At 42.2% G+C, this 20,600-nt stretch overlaps 1 protein-coding gene across 13 annotated transcripts in view; it reads right to left on the reverse strand.

Moving 5' to 3' along the window:
• The window catches only part of LOC109908771 (sickle tail protein-like), a 162,858-nt gene that overhangs the window by 14,995 nt on the left and 127,263 nt on the right, over positions 1 to 20,600 (reverse strand). For 11 of the 13 annotated variants that reach the window (XM_031796256.1, XM_031796247.1, XM_031796251.1 and 8 more), the window contains 5 exons: positions 7,125 to 7,927; positions 4,777 to 4,881; positions 4,161 to 4,219; positions 1,653 to 1,813; positions 1,100 to 1,275 (listed from right to left, as the gene is read on the reverse strand). In XM_031796256.1, coding sequence (XP_031652116.1) covers positions 1,100 to 1,275; positions 1,653 to 1,813; positions 4,161 to 4,219; positions 4,777 to 4,881; positions 7,125 to 7,927 — 1,304 coding nt within the window. The remainder of the gene's footprint in view (positions 1 to 1,099; positions 1,276 to 1,652; positions 1,814 to 4,160; positions 4,220 to 4,776; positions 4,882 to 7,124; positions 7,928 to 20,600) is intronic. The other 2 variants (XM_031796252.1, XM_031796258.1) reach the window with 1 other exon arrangement.

Consider the following 20,600-nt stretch of genomic DNA (forward strand, 5'->3'; position numbering starts at 1 on the left):
AATGTTCAGGCAACGCTCCTATCGTGATGGAGATCAGGGAATATTGTTTACCACTGTCTACCCAGGCAGCACTCTGACCTTGCCTGTTAAACAACAGAATTAAAAGGATTAAATTAATGTTCCCAATTGGCAAGCTGCGATGAGTGAATTAAATTAAGAGAATGCTGTGAATAATTGCCTGCCCAGGCTGCCTGGTCTTATTGTTCAGTGACTGCTGGGCTCCAATGAGAGACAGACATGGTCTGCCTGTTCAAACCTGTGGGCAATTTGGAGGGTGTGTACTTGCAGTTGCCAATAACACCTGGGTTGTATTCACTAGACTGTAAAACTCGTAACTTGGTTTTATGGCATCTTACCGGCAGCCTTACCTGTAAGTTGCTGTAAAAAAAAAAAAGTACAGTATGTTACTGTAAATTTCAAATAAACTTTGCTTTAACATTACATTACTGTAAAGAAGAGTCCAAATCCCAAGTGAGGTTGACTCCTAAGTAATTAGAATACAGCATCATACTGTCCCTTACATCAATAATACCTTATTCCGTCTCCAAAAATAAAGTCACTTTTTGTATATTTACCGTATTTTCACTGCAACCAGTAGCCGGGAAATGTTTTTACAGTGTAATGAAGAACCCTCTGATTGGAACAGTGTAATGAAGAACCAGACAAATGGCTATACAGAGGGTTATTCAAATAACCGATATAAAAAGGTTCTCCACAGCCAAAGAAAAGGGTTCTCCTGCAGCAGTGCTTCTCAATTCTGGTCCTGGCGACCCAAAGGGCTGCACATTTTTGTTTTTGCCTTAGCAGTACACACCTGATTCAAATCATCAAAGCTTGATGATGAGCTGATACTTGGAATCAGCTGTGTAGTGCTAGGGCAAAAACACCAATTCAAACCCCTTTGGGTTCTACAGGGACAACATGAAACATTTTTCTACTAACAAGCACTTTTTTGTTTGTTTTAGAGTATCATCTGCACTACTTAATATAACCCAGTAAAATACATTCTAAAGCTGTTGTGTGGTAGTCAGGAAATGGGATTCTAGTGGTCGGAATGGTTGTTGATGTGTTTGTTGTTGACCCGCTCTCTCCCTCTTACTCTAGCTGGTTGAGTACTCTCTCCTCCAAGCCCAGGTACTCGCGTCTGTCCTCCTCCACCAGGGCTCTCTGTCTCTGGACCGGGTCTTCCAGATGTTTCATGGCCTCCGCCAACTTTATGCTGATCTCCTGCTCAGCCCGCTTCAGCTGCACACATAGAGCCTCCTGGTTCTGGAGCTAGGTAACACACACATGAATATACACACGTACACACACACACACACACACACATCTCAAGGAGCGAACACCATTCTTTGATTGTATCTGGTGGCATAATTCCCTTCCATTGATTAATGAGAAAGAAAGAGTTCGGTTTCTTTACCAATCCAGATAGACGGGGTGGATTGACAGCTGATTGACAGCTGATATCAAATTGATAGCCAATAAAAGTAGATAGGGGAAACTTCACTCCGGAGCCCCTAGGTACAGATCTAGGATCAGTTTCCCCTATCCCAATCCTAACCTTAACCATTAGTGGGGGAAAATGCTAAATGGACCCAAGATCAGAGTCTAGGAGAAACTTAATCCCACTCCTAGAGCATCACGGGTGTTACCTGCAGCTGTCTCATCTGATGGAGCTGCAGCCGAAGGTCCGAGACATTCTTCTTGAACTGGAACAGGTTGGCCTGAAAGGGGGCAGAGCCTGGTAGTGCAGGGGTGGAGCCACTCTCAGAGGGGAGTGCGGCACTTTTGGGTGCTAGGATAGGGGAACCTCCTGAATGACATCAAATCAAATAGCCACATTTAAAACCTCTACAAGCTAGTCAGTTCTACAAAGTTGATAACAAAACTGCACAAGAAAACAGAGTTGGATAGACGGCTCACTTTCCATTAAGATGAGCCCTCTATCCAGCTTTATGAAAACTGATTTACAACAATGGAATCAAAACAATAACCGGTGTGTGAAAATGCATCTAAACCATTGAATTATTCATAACGTAGGCTATGCTGTATGCATCCACAAGTACAGGAATCTCTTTCGCAATGTGACGGAAACTTGAGCAACACTGCAGACTTTGGAGGAAATAGGCAATACATTACTCTCTCATCAACAGAAAAGGAAATATCACACAGTCAAAAGTGCACAGGCATGTTCAAATGTCATTCCTCTCCTCCTCTGCGATTGAAAGAAGGGTGTAAGGTTCTCGCCCCTCCTTTTCACCTTCTGCCTTCTGTCTGTCTACGTCCCAAATACCATCCTATTCCCTATGTAGTGATCTCCTTTTGACCAGGGCTCATAGGGAAGCAGGTCATACACAGGGGCCCTGGTCAAAGGTCATGCACTATATAGGGAATAGGGTGTTATTTGAAACGTAACCTCTGAGTCATTGGCCTGGCTAGCCCTCGCCAAACTCACCATATCTACATCCCAAATTGGCACCCTATTCCCTATGTAGTGCATTACTTTTGACCAGGGACTTTAGGGCTCTGGTCAAAAACAGTCCACAGTATTGGGAATAGAGAGGCATTTGGTACGCAGACCACTTCAAATCACTGTGAGTAATAGGAGACAGGAGACGGGTTCGCCCGCCGTCGAAAACAACCGCCAGTCATGTACTCTGGCCTCGGAGGCGGTCAGACTGACAAGATAATTACTCTTTACATGCTATGCCCTCTGCAGCCTGCACTGACAGTAACTCAAGTTGAATAAAATGACGCTGTTCTTCACATTCAGAGTGTGGTAATATGACCTTTCAACACCGACAGAGGTCGAAGAGTGTCTCTCGGGCGCTTGTTGTGGGAGTGGCACTTTAAGTTCCAACGTGGTGTTGTAAGCCACTGAAGTCCCTTAGCGGAAGTGAAAAAGTCCCTGTCCAGTGTCGGAACAATGAAAAGAGTGGAATGTTGCGAGGAAATGAGAGAGAGAGAGAGAGAGAGAGAGAGCACTCTAAGCTCCCTCCAAACAGAGTAGATCTACATCCCAAATGGCACCCTATTCCCTATATAGTTAGTGCACTATAAAGGGAATAGGGTGCCATTTGGGATACACCCAGTACAGCCCTGCTGTGGGGCTAAGGAACCCACTGCTATTGTCACTGTGTAATCCCCCTCCAACATTCACCACAGTCCTCTCATAGTGGATGACAGCAGCACAGACCTGAAGTGCAGGTTCGGAAGAAAGCAGTTCCTGTGTTTTACTGTCTGTGTACCAAATGGCCCATTGGGCTCTGGTTAAAAGTAGTGCACTTTTTAGGGAATAGGGTGCCATTTAGGATACAGTCCACTGTTTGGAGACTGAGAGGGTGTTTTTGTGATGGAGATTATGAAGTAACAACAAGAGAGTCTGAGGAATCAAGAGAAATATGTAAATTGTTCATGCATTTGATGCGGGGGAACGATAAACGAAGGGAAATCCTGTGAGACATGAACAGTCTTTTTGGTGTTGAAGAGATTGAAATTCACTCACACACACACACACAACGTGACACAGCAGATTGTATCAGCGTGGTGTAAGAAGAAGAAGAAGAAGTGTATCGCTAAGATGTAAGGAACTGCTTCGGCAGCAGACAGATAAATACCGCTCTGTTTTCCTTCCGCCGCCCTCCAGATTGCATTTCTTTTATCGAACCCACATCTGCGCAGACTGTTAGCCAGACGAGATTGAATCATCTTGGCGGGGATGAAGAAATAATACACTGCTCTTGTTTTTCAGCAGCACATATTAGGTTTGCTGTTTTTGTATGAGAAGAGTGGATTTGAGGGGGAATATGGGGGACTTGGCGAAGAGTAAAGTAAGCTGGTCTGTGACTGACAGTTTTAGTGGAGTGGTAGGGGAGAGCATACGGCAGACTGTTGAGTGACATTAACATGAGAGACTTGTCTGTGCAATGCATCATGGGGAAAACGTGGATATGCAACAGAAAACTGTACTGTGAAGTAGATCATGGGGCTGCATCCCAAATGCCAACCTATTCCCTATATAGTGCACTATTTTTTACCTGGCCCCATAGGAAAGCTCATAGGGCTCAAGTGAAAAGTAGGGCACTATATAGGGAATAGGGCACAATGTAGGGACACAGTTCATGATGTGATACATGCAGAAGGGTAATAGTGGTCCTGACCTGCACTGTGTGCACTCTGAACCGGAGACGCTTGTCTTGATGTCTTCATGGGTCGTTCGCTACACACACACACACACACACAGAGTGAGAGAAAGAGACCTATGAATTATGTTGAATCACGATATAAGACCCTGGGCACTGTCCTTCAGTTAGGGTTGATACATATTAGTAAAAGCCATATAGACAGCCATACGTATGGTTGGGCAGACTGACAGAGGGACATGTTAACATGATGGCTGTTAGGAGCAGTCTGTTCCCATAGTAAATGATCCCATGGTCATTCCACTCATCGTGCATTCATTGAGATGGTTCATTGTAAACCCAAGCAAACACAGTTAGCACAAGATCTCCACAGAGTAGGTTGAAATGCAAAGGTCAACTGCAGCCATATCAACCTATAGAGGCAGCCATTTTGGAGAATAAATGGAGATAATATCAGACCACTTGTGCACCCTATTTCCCCCTGACAATGTTCTGTTTACCTAGGCTGGCTCAGATGGCTAAAAGTGAGAGCTAGTTTATTTGCGATTATCTTTTTCCACTTTGGCTGGGGCAGCCTGGGCTTATCTCGGAGAACTCAATGTCCCAAGCTGCCTCACTTCATCTTCTTGCTTACCTGAGAGCCTCGTTGGTGCCACTACTGTTTGGGGATGTTAAAAGTGCATGCTGAACAAGACCAGTCAAGCTGGCAATCTGTTGCTCCATAGCCTTCATTCGCTCTCTGCAGGAAACATCAGAATATCAAGCTTTTAAAAATGGGGCATACTAGGCGGTGGCATTTTTGACATTTAAGTTATAAGTACTTTTTAAGTTAGGAGTTACTTCCTAACTACTACCTGCATTGTTTCCATGCCAGACGTGGTTGCTTAGAAATCAAATTAGCGATATAAAATTAAAAACACAAGGACACAAGGAGTAAGTCATGTACTGGATAGTGAGAATAGAAGTTAATTGATTTGTCAAATAGATGGGCTTCTGCTATATAAACAGTTAAATGCACTTTTAAAGCAATATCTGGCCAAAAGTAAGTGTTCCAATCTGTCAAAATACAGTGCTAAAGGTAGTGACGGCTCCATTCAGGCAAAAATAAACTTTATATCCCAGCTTACACAGTGTAATAAATACAACCACTTTAGAATGCCTGTTTTGCCCTCCTGGAGTCTGCCTGGAATAGTCTAGAAAAACAAGAGTGGGCTAGTCTGAATTTCTGAATACAAGACAGGGCTGTCTAGTAGATTTAGCCCAGAGGTTGAGATGAGTTGGACCTTAGTGGGCACATTGTGGATAAAACAATAGACTGCGTCATTGGTTGTCGGGCGCCCGGACGAGAAAGAGAAGACAAACTCATCAATTCTCATATTACTCTGGCAGGATCGGCAATGTGAAGAAAACCAAGCACAGGGTTGAATAGGGATCCTTATGCTTGGTGATTACTCGTTGACCAGTGAGGCTCAGACATAGAGGAGCACTGTCTTTTCACATGTCATCACATATCTAAATGGCACAGGAGGGGAGGGGAGGTGAGAGCGCTGGATGGGGCTAGATGAGGACAAGAGAAATGACTGTGATCCTGATAGTGCTGTATATTGCGCCCAGGCAATGTACTGTAGAGAAACAGACACTTAGCTATGTCTCCCCCGGGGCACTGAAATGCAAAGCCAAAAGAGAAAAGTTTCTTGTGCCTATATAGCCATTATAGAGCACCGTGCCTATACGGAATAGTCTTTGTGCGTGTAAGTACAACTCATGCTTGAAGGCCACTCCGTAGTTACGGAGTATAAAGTAAGTGAACAAAGCTACCCTGTTTGTTGTACATTAAGTACCTTTCCACAGAAATGCCTTTACTCCTTTTCCCCCAGACCCATTTAAGATGGGAATGTCCCAAATATATGTTACATTTGAGTCATTTAGTAGACAGTCTTATCCAGAGTGACTTGGGGTTAAGTGCCTTGCTCAAGGGAACATTGACAGGTTTTTCACCTAGTCGGCTTGGGTATTCAAACCAGTGACCTTTTGGATACTGTCCCAACGCTCCTAACCACCAGGCTATCTGCCTATGAGGGCCCTGGTCAAAGGATTGTGCACTTTAAAGGGAATAGGGTGCCATTTGGGACACAGGCCATGGTGTTTGTGCCATGCAGGTGGTCCTAGTGATCTGTTCCCCCTGATTCGGCTTTCAGGAAGCCCGGGTCTTATCCAACCTGGCCAATATTTGCTTTGGTTTTCCTAAGCAGTACACACATAGCCCCCTCACCCCCATAGCCATCCGGTCTAATGCATTCAAATGAAACCACAAATAATTGTATGGCTGGAGTATGTCCCTCATGCCCTCTCTTGTGCTTGTGTGTTCTGTCCTTTAGTGAAACAGAACGAGCCAGGTTGAAATAGCCACAGGGATGACTGCCGGAGTGCAGGGCTAACAGACGATGTACACGGGGCATGCAGACAGAGTGTTATTGATATACAGTCTGGATAGGGGGCTTGAAGCGCTATTCCATTACTGCGCTGGCCTGGTTTACAGAGTCAACTAAGTCAACTGAGTAAACCAGCCCTCTTCAACTCTTCACTCCAAGGTTTTGGGACTAGGGATAAGCTATTCATATCAAAAGAGCTGGTCACACACACGGCCCAAATTGATCTAGATAAAAGTCAATACGTATATTCATAACCATAACACAGTGTTATAGCCCACTGTGCTAAATGTGATGACCTTGACAGGGCGGACCAGACACGCAGTGTGTGTGTGTGTGTGTGTATGTATCTGTGAGACAGGGCAGACAACTGAGATGTCTCTGCCCTGCAGTGGTGATGATGAGACAGTCTGAGCTAAGATTAAAACATTGCAGCCCACGGTTACTGTTAGGGTGGTACAAGGATGCAATGTTAGTTCATCTATGCCCCCATGCAGTATCAGACCCTTTCACTGAGCCCCCGCCCCACCTCAGGTCCCCCGGGTTGGCTTACCGTGTCTGGGGGTCGTTGGCTGGCGGGATAGGGCCGTGACCACCCTGGAGGTCCGGGACAACTGGAGACGCCATGTTGCTTCTGCTTTTCACCACTTCCTCCTTCCTGAAGGACTGGCGAACGGGCGAGGAGCGCTCTTGGGGAATTCCGCTGGGAGGGTGTGGCGCCCCGTGGATGTCAATCATCCTCACCTCTGCCATCCTGTGGGGTGAGGGGGGTGGGGTCTTGGAGCCCAGTGTAGGCAGCTGGCTGTCTCCGTACTTCCTGGACTTCTGGCGGTAGAGTGACGGTTGTTCCATGGCATCGGTGGGGCTGGGCCCGCTGTAGGAGCCTGTGGAGCGGATGGAGACGCGGTGGTATCCAGCCAGGCTGCCATGGTCCACAATGTCCCCAGCAGGAGGGTGCCCTCCATGGGCAAGGCCGTGGCCCATCCTCCCCTCGTTGAGGAGCAAGTATGGGTCAGCGTACAGCCCCTCTCCACCCCTCAATAGGCTGGGACTCATAGCACTCAGGTCCTCGTCGGGCTTGACGTCGCGCCTCTCCAGGATGGCGCTGGGGCAGGGGGACACAGATCGTGTGGGAGGGGTGGCGTTGGAAATGCGCTCCCGTGGCATGGTGGCAGTGCCGGGCATGGGCCCCGGGCGCGGGCCAAAGGGGATCCGGGAGGGCGAGGGGGGCAGGGAGTGGGCCGTGGGTGGGGACAGGGAGCCCTGCATGGGGTGGTGTGGAGGGGGGCCCATGGAGAGCTGTCGCATTGGGGGGTGCTGGCCATCTCTGCTGCCATACATCACCTCTCTGTGCATCTGGAGGAAGAGTGGAACCAAAAACACCAAATCACGTTATTACTACGTTACACTTACGTTAATTGACCATGTTAACCAAGCGTTGTCGAGTGTCACAGCCCTCAGGTAGTCGGCCATGACACCTCCGTCTGAGCGTCTAGCTCTGGTCTGTTGTCAACCCTGCATCTCTGGAGAGAGGTCACCAAACACACCATGCCTGCATCCCAAATGGCACCCTATTCCCTATGTCATTCACTAGGGCTCCGGTAAAGGTAGTTGAATAAATAGGGATATCGTGGCATTTGGGATGCAGACCATTACGCTCTAAGCCAGCCAGGACAGTTGGTTTTCATGGTCTAGAGAAAAAGAATGTCGCATCAGCACATTCTCAGAGTGAGAAAACATCTTAAATCCTGCTAAGGCCACAGGGATACTCTCCCCCCTATCAATATTTGACTAACATTTCACAGACACCCCAAATTGCCTATACCCTCAGGCTTACAAAATATGATTTGACATGAAAACAAGTTTTTGTTGATAAAATTCCCCTCATAAGCAGGATATTCACATTAAACTTTAAAGCTAGGTGATTACCTTGAGGGTTTCTTTAAGGCTCATGCTAGCTTGTGAGCTCAATTGCCACTGGTTGCTGATAACAGTGTGCCTTTTAAAACAACCAACATGTGAAAACACAGAGAGAGAATGATTTCAACTTTGTGCCCACAGGCAGGAAAGAAGTATCTGGTAAATTAGCAACAGGTTCCGTCGTCTGGCACAGCCTTTTTAAACAGGCAGCTGTGACTGCATTGAACCACACAAAAGGACCCCAGAGTACCTGTGGACAAACTATGAAATCACTTCATTCAGCTACAGCTGGGTTAAAGGAGAGGCATGACTGGAGCAGATTTCGGGAGTTAAAAGTCAAAATGTGGAGGGCAGAGAGTATGCAGAGATCTTTACACACAGGAATGCATGGTTAACTCACTGCCAGGTTGTGAGAGGGAGTTCATTTCTTCCCAATGCACTACTTCTACTGTGGTTCAGTGGTTTTTGTGGCCAGCCACCTGCTTCGGTGGAAGCAAACGTATGATCTAAACCTCAATGTAAATATCGCATCTGTTGCGACCCTGCTATTTGTAGACAAGCATCAAAGTGTTCACAACTACCTGTTTAGTGTGTCAATACCAGCAATACCAATATTACGCTCCCAGAAGTCATGTTTTGTACACATGGCCGAAATGGTGGCTATTGGAGCCGTTTTGCAAACAGTGTTTTCTTCGACTTGGCTAATATTGTGATCTCACTCGCCGTGTTTTGTTGTTCGTAATTGAATAATCCACTTTCGTCCCCCTGTCGTCTTTAATTCATTATGAATCCCACTATTTAAATGATTTCATACGGTGACTGTTTGATTCCCTATGGCCATAAAGAGTCAAGACAGTTCAAATGTGCTCCTGCCAAGGTGGTAGTCATTGTATAAGAGAGAGAGAGAGAGAGAAAAAAAGTCATCGTAACAATGAAAATCCCTATTACCTCATCCAAGGACTGCAGTGGAGACCAATACAAATACAACAAAGTCTCACAACTTCTCCATCAGCACTCCTGATTCATGTGGGTGTGTATCTAGCCTGGTGCAGGAACTCTAATAGCCTCATGTAGTACTCATATGAAACTGGATTGAGCTGACTTTATGAGACCCTCCTAGACATACTGTCCTTCTAATGAGATCCTTACGGAGGCAGTGGAAAGAGAGAGGTCTCGGAGCCAAAAGTCCACATGAGCCAAACTCAAACCAAATGTTCCCCCATTTCGCCGCTAGTTCTCCTCACATCTTCAGATGCGTTGGTTTACTTATTTTTTTTTAAAAAGGCAATGTTTTATATGGCTACGGACAAACCTGGACCTTCTGCCTTATAAGGTCACGCTATTGAAAATGCAATGTGGTCTTTCGAGAGAACGGAAGGAGTGCATAGTGTCAGGTATAACATCTGTTTGTGATTGACAAGCCATCACAAAACAGCATAGAACAGCTGTGCTCGACTTCGTACAACTACCTGGCGCTTTTCCTTTGTTTAGGAATAATATGTAGTACTTTGTCCATCTTGTAATAATCCTATCAAACCAAAACAGTTTTAACATCGAGCATTTCCATAAGAGACGTGTGAAAATAGTCGACTTCGAAAGTGAGTTTTTGAACTCCGTAGCTTTGTGTTTTTCATTTTTCTCTATTTACGTGTTATTCCACGGCCTCTGATTAGAATATTCCCGGCCAGAATTTCCTTTAACATATTTATAGAAAGTGTGTTTTCACTAATCAACCAATGAGTTTGGTCTTTGTTGGCTGTGGATCCAGCCCAGTCGGAGTCTTTGTTCACCTCTCTTACACACATCAGCTGTCACACCCACCCCACGGCTGTTCACCTTTAGAAAGAACTATTCAGTAAAACACTTCATCGTTTCTGAAACACAAAAACATGGTATTTTATACAGTATATATTTACATTGACAATCTTTAGAATCCCCCTTCGAGATTTAGATAGTTTTTTATTTTCACAAGGCCTGCTTTTGAGGGCCTAGTTTTACCCTAATACAATGGCCTAAATGTGTAACCCCTACAGGATTCCAGCCAGAGTTTGGACTTTTTTCGGTCACACACGACCTGCTTTCAGAATGACTGCCAGGGTTGAGAAAACGAAGATATGAGACTACCTTAAACATCTAAAGTGGAACAACCTTTTCAGTAACGAGTGCAATAAGTCCAAGTAACAGCAATAGTTTAGAAAAATGTCTATTATTTATATTTGAGAAACATAAGATTATTTAATCAATGAATGTACATGCAAAAACATAGATATTGAAAAAATACTATTAAAAAAAAAATCTGCCTGCAATAGAGCATGCTGGGAAATATGATAATCATGGGTGTGGTTTTGGTTCAACTTTGGTTATTAACACAAACACTGGGGTTATTTTACACCACTGAGTGTTAATTTAAATCTTTACATTCAGGGCCAGGTTAATGCAGGGGCTTACCAGGGCTGAAGCCCCTGGGCCCAGGCCCGTTGGAGCCCAATTATTATTACAAAAGGTAATAATAATAATAAAAGGAAATATACACAGTATACACAAAAAATATATATATATATCTCACACACACACAGAGTGTATATTTCCTTTATTATTACTTTTTGTAAAAGATATACAGTTGAAGTCGAAAGTTTACATACACTTAGGTTGGAGTCAATACTCATTTTTCAACAACTCCACAGAAAATGATGTCATGGCTTTAGAAGCTTCTGATAGGATAATTGATATAATTTGAGTCAATTGGAGATGTACCTGTGGATGTATTTCAAGGCCTACCTTAAAACTCAGTACCTCTTTGCTTGACATCATGGGATAATCCCCCCCACAAAAAATCTGCTAAGGCCACAGAAAAAAACATTGTAGACCTCCACAAGACTGGTTCATCCTTGGGAGCAATTTCAAGGTACCACGTTCATCTGTACAAACAATAGCACGCAAGTATAAACACCATGGGACCACACTGGTCCATCATACTGCTCAGGAAGGAGATGCATTCTGTCTCCTAGAGATTAACGTACTTTGGTGCGAAAAGTGCAAATCAATCCCAGAACAACAGCAAAGGACCTTGTGAAGATGCTGGAGGAAACAGGTACAAAAGTATCTATATCCACAAAGATCCTACTTTTTGGAGAAATGTCCTCTGGTCTGATGAAACAAAAATAGAACTGTTGGCCAGTGAAGCACGGGGGTGGCAGCATCATGTGGGGGTGCTTTGCTGCAGGAGGGACCGGTCACTTCACAAAATAGATGGAATTATGAATGAGGAAAATGTATGTGGATATATTGAAGCAACATCTCAAGACATCAGTCATGAAGTTAAAGCTTGGTTGCAAATGGGTCTTCCAAATGGACAGTGACCCCAAGCATACTTCCAAAGTTGTGGAAAAATGGCTTAAAGACAACAAAGTCAAGGTATTGGAGTGGCCATCTCAAAGCACTGACCTCAATCCTATAGAAAATTTGTGGGCAGAACTGAAAAAGCGTGTGCGAGCAAGGAGGCCTACAAACCTGACTCAGTTACACCAGCTCTGTCAGGAGGAATGGGCCATAATTCACCCAATTTATTGTGGGAAGCTTGTGGAAGTTTACCCTAAACGTTTGACCCAAGTGAACCAATTTAAAGGCAATGCTACCAAATACTAATTAGGTGTATGCAAACTTCTGACCCACTGGGAATGTGATGAAAGAAATACAAGCTGAAATAATTAATTCTCTACTATAATTATGTCATTTCACTATCTTAAAATAATGTGGTGATCTTAACTGACCTAAGACAGGGAATTTGAACTGGGATTATTTAATATATTCCAACGACCTTCCTTATGCCTTATCTGAAACTCAAGCTACTATATTTGCAGATGATACTACAATGTATACAGCAAGACCTCCAGTTCAACAGGTACAGCAGGCATTACAAGGAGATTTGGAGAATATCAGGGAGTGGGTTTGCCGGGAACAAACTTGTTGTAAACACAAAGAAAACCGAAGTTATGTTAGTCTGTTCCACTAGGAAAAGGTCAACACAGCATGGGATACAATTAAGTATGGGGGGAGTGCAAATTGAGGAAGTGGCAGAAAGCAAACCTCTAGGAGTGCATCAAGACAACTGCTTATCAAGGTTGTCTCAGATCAGTTATTTATGTTTAAAAAAATATGTATATTAAAACTGCATGCATGATCAGAAGGATAGCTAAATATTTACCAGAAAAGATTCTTAAGCAAATAACACATTAATTATTTGATAGTCAGGTGAATTACTGTTCTGTGGTCTGGGGAAAGCATCAGCAAGTGAAATTAGGAGGCTGCAGATTGCACAGAACAAAGCAGCAAGGATTGTTTTAAGGTGGAGATATGGTTCTTCTGTTGTAGTCATGCGCAAATGCTCTTGGCTGGTCATCAATCAACTGAATTGAAAACAATATGCTTATTTTACAATATACACCATTTAAAACAGCCAAACTCTATTCACAATGGTATTCCGTTGGTAAGAGACAGACATTCAGTAAATACTAGGGATAGATTGTCCACCATCTGTGTTATCCAGACAGAAAAGAGAAATATATATATATATATATATATATATATATATATATATATTTAAACAATACTTTAAAACCATTTAAGTATAATACATAGGAAAGTTGTGCTGGATTATGGTAGATGAAGAATCAATATATATTTTTAGAGTATTTATCGGGTCAATATGTTAGTTTATTATGTCTTATCTATGAGATAGATAAGCCCTTAACCAACCAAGCCCGTAACTGTATTCCATACCTTTTTACAATCATTTTTACAATCAATAAAAGCATTGTTGTAAAATAACGTTTTTGTCTTACGATTCAATTTAACTGCATAATTACGTAATGTTCTATAATTCGGTTAATCAATTTCTAGTTCAGACTTGGCTGCTAAGACTTTTGCCATATTTCTTTGAGAAAAAGCCTCACCCAGTTCAACATCAATCCATGGAGACGGACGAGCCCCAACTGTACTCTTTCTTACTGGGTAATGATGGTCCCTTACCCCAGTGAGCAAATCCATAAAACATTCTGTAGCGTGACTTAAATCATCCTCTAGATAAATCAGCTCCCATTGTACAGCAGACAAATCATTTAGAAATAGCTCATGATTAAATCAGGGCGGCAGCGTAGCCTAGTGGTTAGAGCGTTGGACCAGTAACCGAAAGGTTGCAAGTTAAAATCCCCGAGCTAACTGCCCCTGAACAAGGCCCACTGTTCCTAGGCCGTCATTGAAAATAAGAATTAGTTCTTAACTGACTTGCTTAGTTAAATAATGGTACAAATTTATCTTGAACACAATCCTTGGGGGATTCTTTGGAACCTTGGTGTTTGTGGTTATGGTCACAATATTATGGTCTGTCCAACCATTGACCTGGCTTTTAAACATCGCAGAAGATCAGATCAATGCATGTGTCAGAACGGTGACCCAAATTAGTTGATGATCTCGTAGTATGGTTAAATAAAACAATTAATGGTTATTTTCAATTAACCATTTGTTTCAAACCACAGTTCTCGGCATATCATCAATTTACTTCTATTTGAATGATTATGATCCTTCCAATTTATATTAAAATAAAGATACGTTTATGTTGCATCTGTGGCCTGGTCAAACCCAGTGCATAAGTCATTCAGATAGGACACCTTAGAGCTAGGAGATCTATACACACATCCTACCAATATGGGTGCCTGGCGAGGTAGATCTACTTGAGCCCGTAGTGCCTCTATTTGACATACATTAAGGACATCCCTCCTCTTAAAAGGTATATGATTCTGAATATACAGTGCTACACCCCCACCATCCCTATTCCTGTCCCTTCTAAGTAGACAATATCCATGGATGTTCATTTGCCCATCATTTACAGTTGCATCTAAATGTGTTTCGGTCAAAGCCAAAATATGAATATTACTTATGTCGACCAAGTTAAAAACCTCATGTATTTTGTTAGGAAGTGGAGATCAATATATCAAGTGGAGATCAATATAGCATATATCTGTTATAGTTGAAGTTCTCATGATACACTAGAACACACAAACTCAGATTTGAACATTCAATTAAAATAGCCAGGGAGTTACTCTGAGTCCCGATACAATTGCCCGTTGATGTAAAGTTTATCCATCACCATGGAGACTCGTTGATTCAGGCAACGCTTTTCCTTCATGATGGGATACATTCTTTTCTCCTTTTATTGGTCTCGCTGGGGAAGTGATCATTCATTCCAAAATCAGTGTTTCCGATTTCTCTGCCCCTGCTCTTCGTCATTTCCTTTTTGCTTAAATTTGTCAAAACATGTAATAATAGCCCGTGGCCTATTCCCAGAGGCCTTACCCATCCTATGGATTCTGGAGGAAGTGACATTATGCACAACATCAGTGGGCAGTTCCAGTTGAGATGACATAAAGTCTCGGACAGTGTCCTCACAGCCTCTGCTGTTGTCATTCTCCGGTATCCCTGAAAACATTAGATTGTTCCGCATTGATCGACTCTGTGCATCAAGCAAGGTTTCTTTACGTTGTTTGTTCTCCCTTTGCACCACCTCCACCTTGCCATGAATAGAGTCTACAGTACCTTTCATCTCATTGTTCTCTTTCCTTAGATCATCAATCTGACATTGGCTGAATTCTCGACTGGCACATAATGCATTGATGTCCTCTCGTAGTATATCCAAGATATCAAGTTTGGCAAGCCGTTCATTGATGGATTTAAACAAGTCAACCTCCATATCAGTAAACCTCTCTCCACACGCTTGGGGATGGTTTGGTTTCATCGTTGATACCTATTGGCCAACTCGGATTTGGTTTGTTTTGTTGATTGGGTTGGTTGTCCTTAAAACAGTGATTTAATCCTCTGAAACCAGCGACATGTTTCTTCGAGTCAATGAATCATTCCAGCTCTTCAATGGATTCTGAATCATCCAGTGTGTTAGCAGGCAGAGTAAAAAATAAATAAAAAAACAATGTTAACTTATCTAGCGTCTAGTCAGTATCTCCAACTCAATCTCATGGCAGCTTGTTTGTTGCAATGAGACTCAAAACCCTATATTTAACCACCCAAAACATTGGGAAGCAATCTCTTAGAGGAAAACAAAACGGAGACCAATAGCAGAAATTATTTCTCACCGACTTTACTTTGGAGAGACATAATCAATGCAGTGTGTGTGTGTGTGTGTGTGTGTGTATCTGATCATTTCTTTAGAGAAGACAGGACACTACTTAGCCCTACTGAGGCGTACAGCAGTGTTCTTCCCCTCCAATGAAAACACTTTGTTCGAACAGGTGCACCACATATTTGGTTATTGTTCTGTATTTGCCCTTTTCCTAGTATGCCAGGTTTTGGTTTCACAGCGAAAATAAGCTGCTAATGCAAGGATGCATAAGAAAAGGCTATTTTTTTTTGTCTCGCAAATGTCCTGGAAAAACATCTGCACTCTCAGCTTCACATCTGTCAGGAATAAAGCCACTGTTTACCTTGCCTGTGTGTGTGTGTGTGTGTGTGTGTGTGTGTGTGTGTGTGTGTGTGTGTGTGTGTGTGTGTGTGTGTGTGTGTGTGTGTGTGTGTGTGTGTGAGAGTGTGCGAGTGCTTCAGTATTAATATGCATGACTTTGCACAGTCTGCATTTAAAAAGGGGTAACCTGCCATAAGCTAATGGCTCAATGGCATAGAAACAACAGTTAATTCATACAGGCGTACGGTCATTATACTATATATACAGTAATGGCACAAAAATAGAAAATAGAACTGTTGGCCAGTGAAGCACGGGGGTGGCAGCATCATGTGGGGGTGCTTTGCTGCAGGAGGGACCGGTCACTTCACAAAATAGATGGAATTATGAATGAGGAAAATGTATGTGGATATATTGAAGCAACATCTCAAGACATCAGTCATGAAGTTAAAGCTTGGTTGCAAATGGGTCTTCCAAATGGACAGTGACCCCAAGCATACTTCCAAAGTTGTGGAAAAATGGCTTAAAGACAACAAAGTCAAGGTATTGGAGTGGCCATCTCAAAGCACTGACCTCAATCCTATAGAAAATTTGTGGGCAGAACTGAAAAAGCGTGTGCGAGCAAGGAGGCCTACAAACCTGACTCAGTTACACCAGCTCTGTCAGGAGGAATGGGCCATAATTCACCCAATTTATTGTGGGAAGCTTGTGGAAGTTTACCCTAAACGTTTGACCCAAGTGAACCAATTTAAAGGCAATGCTACCAAATACTAATTAGGTGTATGCAAACTTCTGACCCACTGGGAATGTGATGAAAGAAATACAAGCTGAAATAATTAATTCTCTACTATAATTATGTCATTTCACTATCTTAAAATAATGTGGTGATCTTAACTGACCTAAGACAGGGAATTTGAACTGGGATTATTTAATATATTCCAACGACCTTCCTTATGCCTTATCTGAAACTCAAGCTACTATATTTGCAGATGATACTACAATGTATACAGCAAGACCTCCAGTTCAACAGGTACAGCAGGCATTACAAGGAGATTTGGAGAATATCAGGGAGTGGGTTTGCCGGGAACAAACTTGTTGTAAACACAAAGAAAACCGAAGTTATGTTAGTCTGTTCCACTAGGAAAAGGTCAACACAGCATGGGATACAATTAAGTATGGGGGGAGTGCAAATTGAGGAAGTGGCAGAAAGCAAACCTCTAGGAGTGCATCAAGACAACTGCTTATCAAGGTTGTCTCAGATCAGTTATTTATGTTTAAAAAAATATGTATATTAAAACTGCATGCATGATCAGAAGGATAGCTAAATATTTACCAGAAAAGATTCTTAAGCAAATAACACATTAATTATTTGATAGTCAGGTGAATTACTGTTCTGTGGTCTGGGGAAAGCATCAGCAAGTGAAATTAGGAGGCTGCAGATTGCACAGAACAAAGCAGCAAGGATTGTTTTAAGGTGGAGATATGGTTCTTCTGTTGTAGTCATGCGCAAATGCTCTTGGCTGGTCATCAATCAACTGAATTGAAAACAATATGCTTATTTTACAATATACACCATTTAAAACAGCCAAACTCTATTCACAATGGTATTCCGTTGGTAAGAGACAGACATTCAGTAAATACTAGGGATAGATTGTCCACCATCTGTGTTATCCAGACAGAAAAGAGAAATATATATATATATATATATATATATATATATATATATATATATATATTTAAACAATACTTTAAAACCATTTAAGTATAATACATAGGAAAGTTGTGCTGGATTATGGTAGATGAAGAATCAATATATATTTTTAGAGTATTTATCGGGTCAATATGTTAGTTTATTATGTCTTATCTATGAGATAGATAAGCCCTTAACCAACCAAGCCCGTAACTGTATTCCATACCTTTTTACAATCATTTTTACAATCAATAAAAGCATTGTTGTAAAATAACGTTTTTGTCTTACGATTCAATTTAACTGCATAATTACGTAATGTTCTATAATTCGGTTAATCAATTTCTAGTTCAGACTTGGCTGCTAAGACTTTTGCCATATTTCTTTGAGAAAAAGCCTCACCCAGTTCAACATCAATCCATGGAGACGGACGAGCCCCAACTGTACTCTTTCTTACTGGGTAATGATGGTCCCTTACCCCAGTGAGCAAATCCATAAAACATTCTGTAGCGTGACTTAAATCATCCTCTAGATAAATCAGCTCCCATTGTACAGCAGACAAATCATTTAGAAATAGCTCATGATTAAATCAGGGCGGCAGCGTAGCCTAGTGGTTAGAGCGTTGGACCAGTAACCGAAAGGTTGCAAGTTAAAATCCCCGAGCTAACTGCCCCTGAACAAGGCCCACTGTTCCTAGGCCGTCATTGAAAATAAGAATTAGTTCTTAACTGACTTGCTTAGTTAAATAATGGTACAAATTTATCTTGAACACAATCCTTGGGGGATTCTTTGGAACCTTGGTGTTTGTGGTTATGGTCACAATATTATGGTCTGTCCAACCATTGACCTGGCTTTTAAACATCGCAGAAGATCAGATCAATGCATGTGTCAGAACGGTGACCCAAATTAGTTGATGATCTCGTAGTATGGTTAAATAAAACAATTAATGGTTATTTTCAATTAACCATTTGTTTCAAACCACAGTTCTCGGCATATCATCAATTTACTTCTATTTGAATGATTATGATCCTTCCAATTTATATTAAAATAAAGATACGTTTATGTTGCATCTGTGGCCTGGTCAAACCCAGTGCATAAGTCATTCAGATAGGACACCTTAGAGCTAGGAGATCTATACACACATCCTACCAATATGGGTGCCTGGCGAGGTAGATCTACTTGAGCCCGTAGTGCCTCTATTTGACATACATTAAGGACATCCCTCCTCTTAAAAGGTATATGATTCTGAATATACAGTGCTACACCCCCACCATCCCTATTCCTGTCCCTTCTAAGTAGACAATATCCATGGATGTTCATTTGCCCATCATTTACAGTTGCATCTAAATGTGTTTCGGTCAAAGCCAAAATATGAATATTACTTATGTCGACCAAGTTAAAAACCTCATGTATTTTGTTAGGAAGTGGAGATCAATATATCAAGTGGAGATCAATATAGCATATATCTGTTATAGTTGAAGTTCTCATGATACACTAGAACACACAAACTCAGATTTGAACATTCAATTAAAATAGCCAGGGAGTTACTCTGAGTCCCGATACAATTGCCCGTTGATGTAAAGTTTATCCATCACCATGGAGACTCGTTGATTCAGGCAACGCTTTTCCTTCATGATGGGATACATTCTTTTCTCCTTTTATTGGTCTCGCTGGGGAAGTGATCATTCATTCCAAAATCAGTGTTTCCGATTTCTCTGCCCCTGCTCTTCGTCATTTCCTTTTTGCTTAAATTTGTCAAAACATGTAATAATAGCCCGTGGCCTATTCCCAGAGGCCTTACCCATCCTATGGATTCTGGAGGAAGTGACATTATGCACAACATCAGTGGGCAGTTCCAGTTGAGATGACATAAAGTCTCGGACAGTGTCCTCACAGCCTCTGCTGTTGTCATTCTCCGGTATCCCTGAAAACATTAGATTGTTCCGCATTGATCGACTCTGTGCATCAAGCAAGGTTTCTTTACGTTGTTTGTTCTCCCTTTGCACCACCTCCACCTTGCCATGAATAGAGTCTACAGTACCTTTCATCTCATTGTTCTCTTTCCTTAGATCATCAATCTGACATTGGCTGAATTCTCGACTGGCACATAATGCATTGATGTCCTCTCGTAGTATATCCAAGATATCAAGTTTGGCAAGCCGTTCATTGATGGATTTAAACAAGTCAACCTCCATATCAGTAAACCTCTCTCCACACGCTTGGGGATGGTTTGGTTTCATCGTTGATACCTATTGGCCAACTCGGATTTGGTTTGTTTTGTTGATTGGGTTGGTTGTCCTTAAAACAGTGATTTAATCCTCTGAAACCAGCGACATGTTTCTTCGAGTCAATGAATCATTCCAGCTCTTCAATGGATTCTGAATCATCCAGTGTGTTAGCAGGCAGAGTAAAAAATAAATAAAAAAACAATGTTAACTTATCTAGCGTCTAGTCAGTATCTCCAACTCGATCTCATGGCAGCTTGTTTGTTGCAATGAGACTCAAAACCCTATATTTAACCACCCAAAACATTGGGAAGCAATCTCTTAGAGGAAAACAAAACGGAGACCAATAGCAGAAATTATTTCTCACCGACTTTACTTTGGAGAGACATAATCAATGCAGTGTGTGTGTGTGTGTGTGTGTGTGTATCTGATCATTTCTTTAGAGAAGACAGGACACTACTTAGCCCTACTGAGGCGTACAGCAGTGTTCTTCCCCTCCAATGAAAACACTTTGTTCGAACAGGTGCACCACATATTTGGTTATTGTTCTGTATTTGCCCTTTTCCTAGTATGCCAGGTTTTGGTTTCACAGCGAAAATAAGCTGCTAATGCAAGGATGCATAAGAAAAGGCTATTTTTTTTTGTCTCGCAAATGTCCTGGAAAAACATCTGCACTCTCAGCTTCACATCTGTCAGGAATAAAGCCACTGTTTACCTTGCCTGTGTGTGTGT

Source organism: Oncorhynchus kisutch, linkage group LG18 (assembly GCF_002021735.2).
Source record: "Oncorhynchus kisutch isolate 150728-3 linkage group LG18, Okis_V2, whole genome shotgun sequence".
Lineage (NCBI taxonomy): Eukaryota > Metazoa > Chordata > Actinopteri > Salmoniformes > Salmonidae > Oncorhynchus > Oncorhynchus kisutch.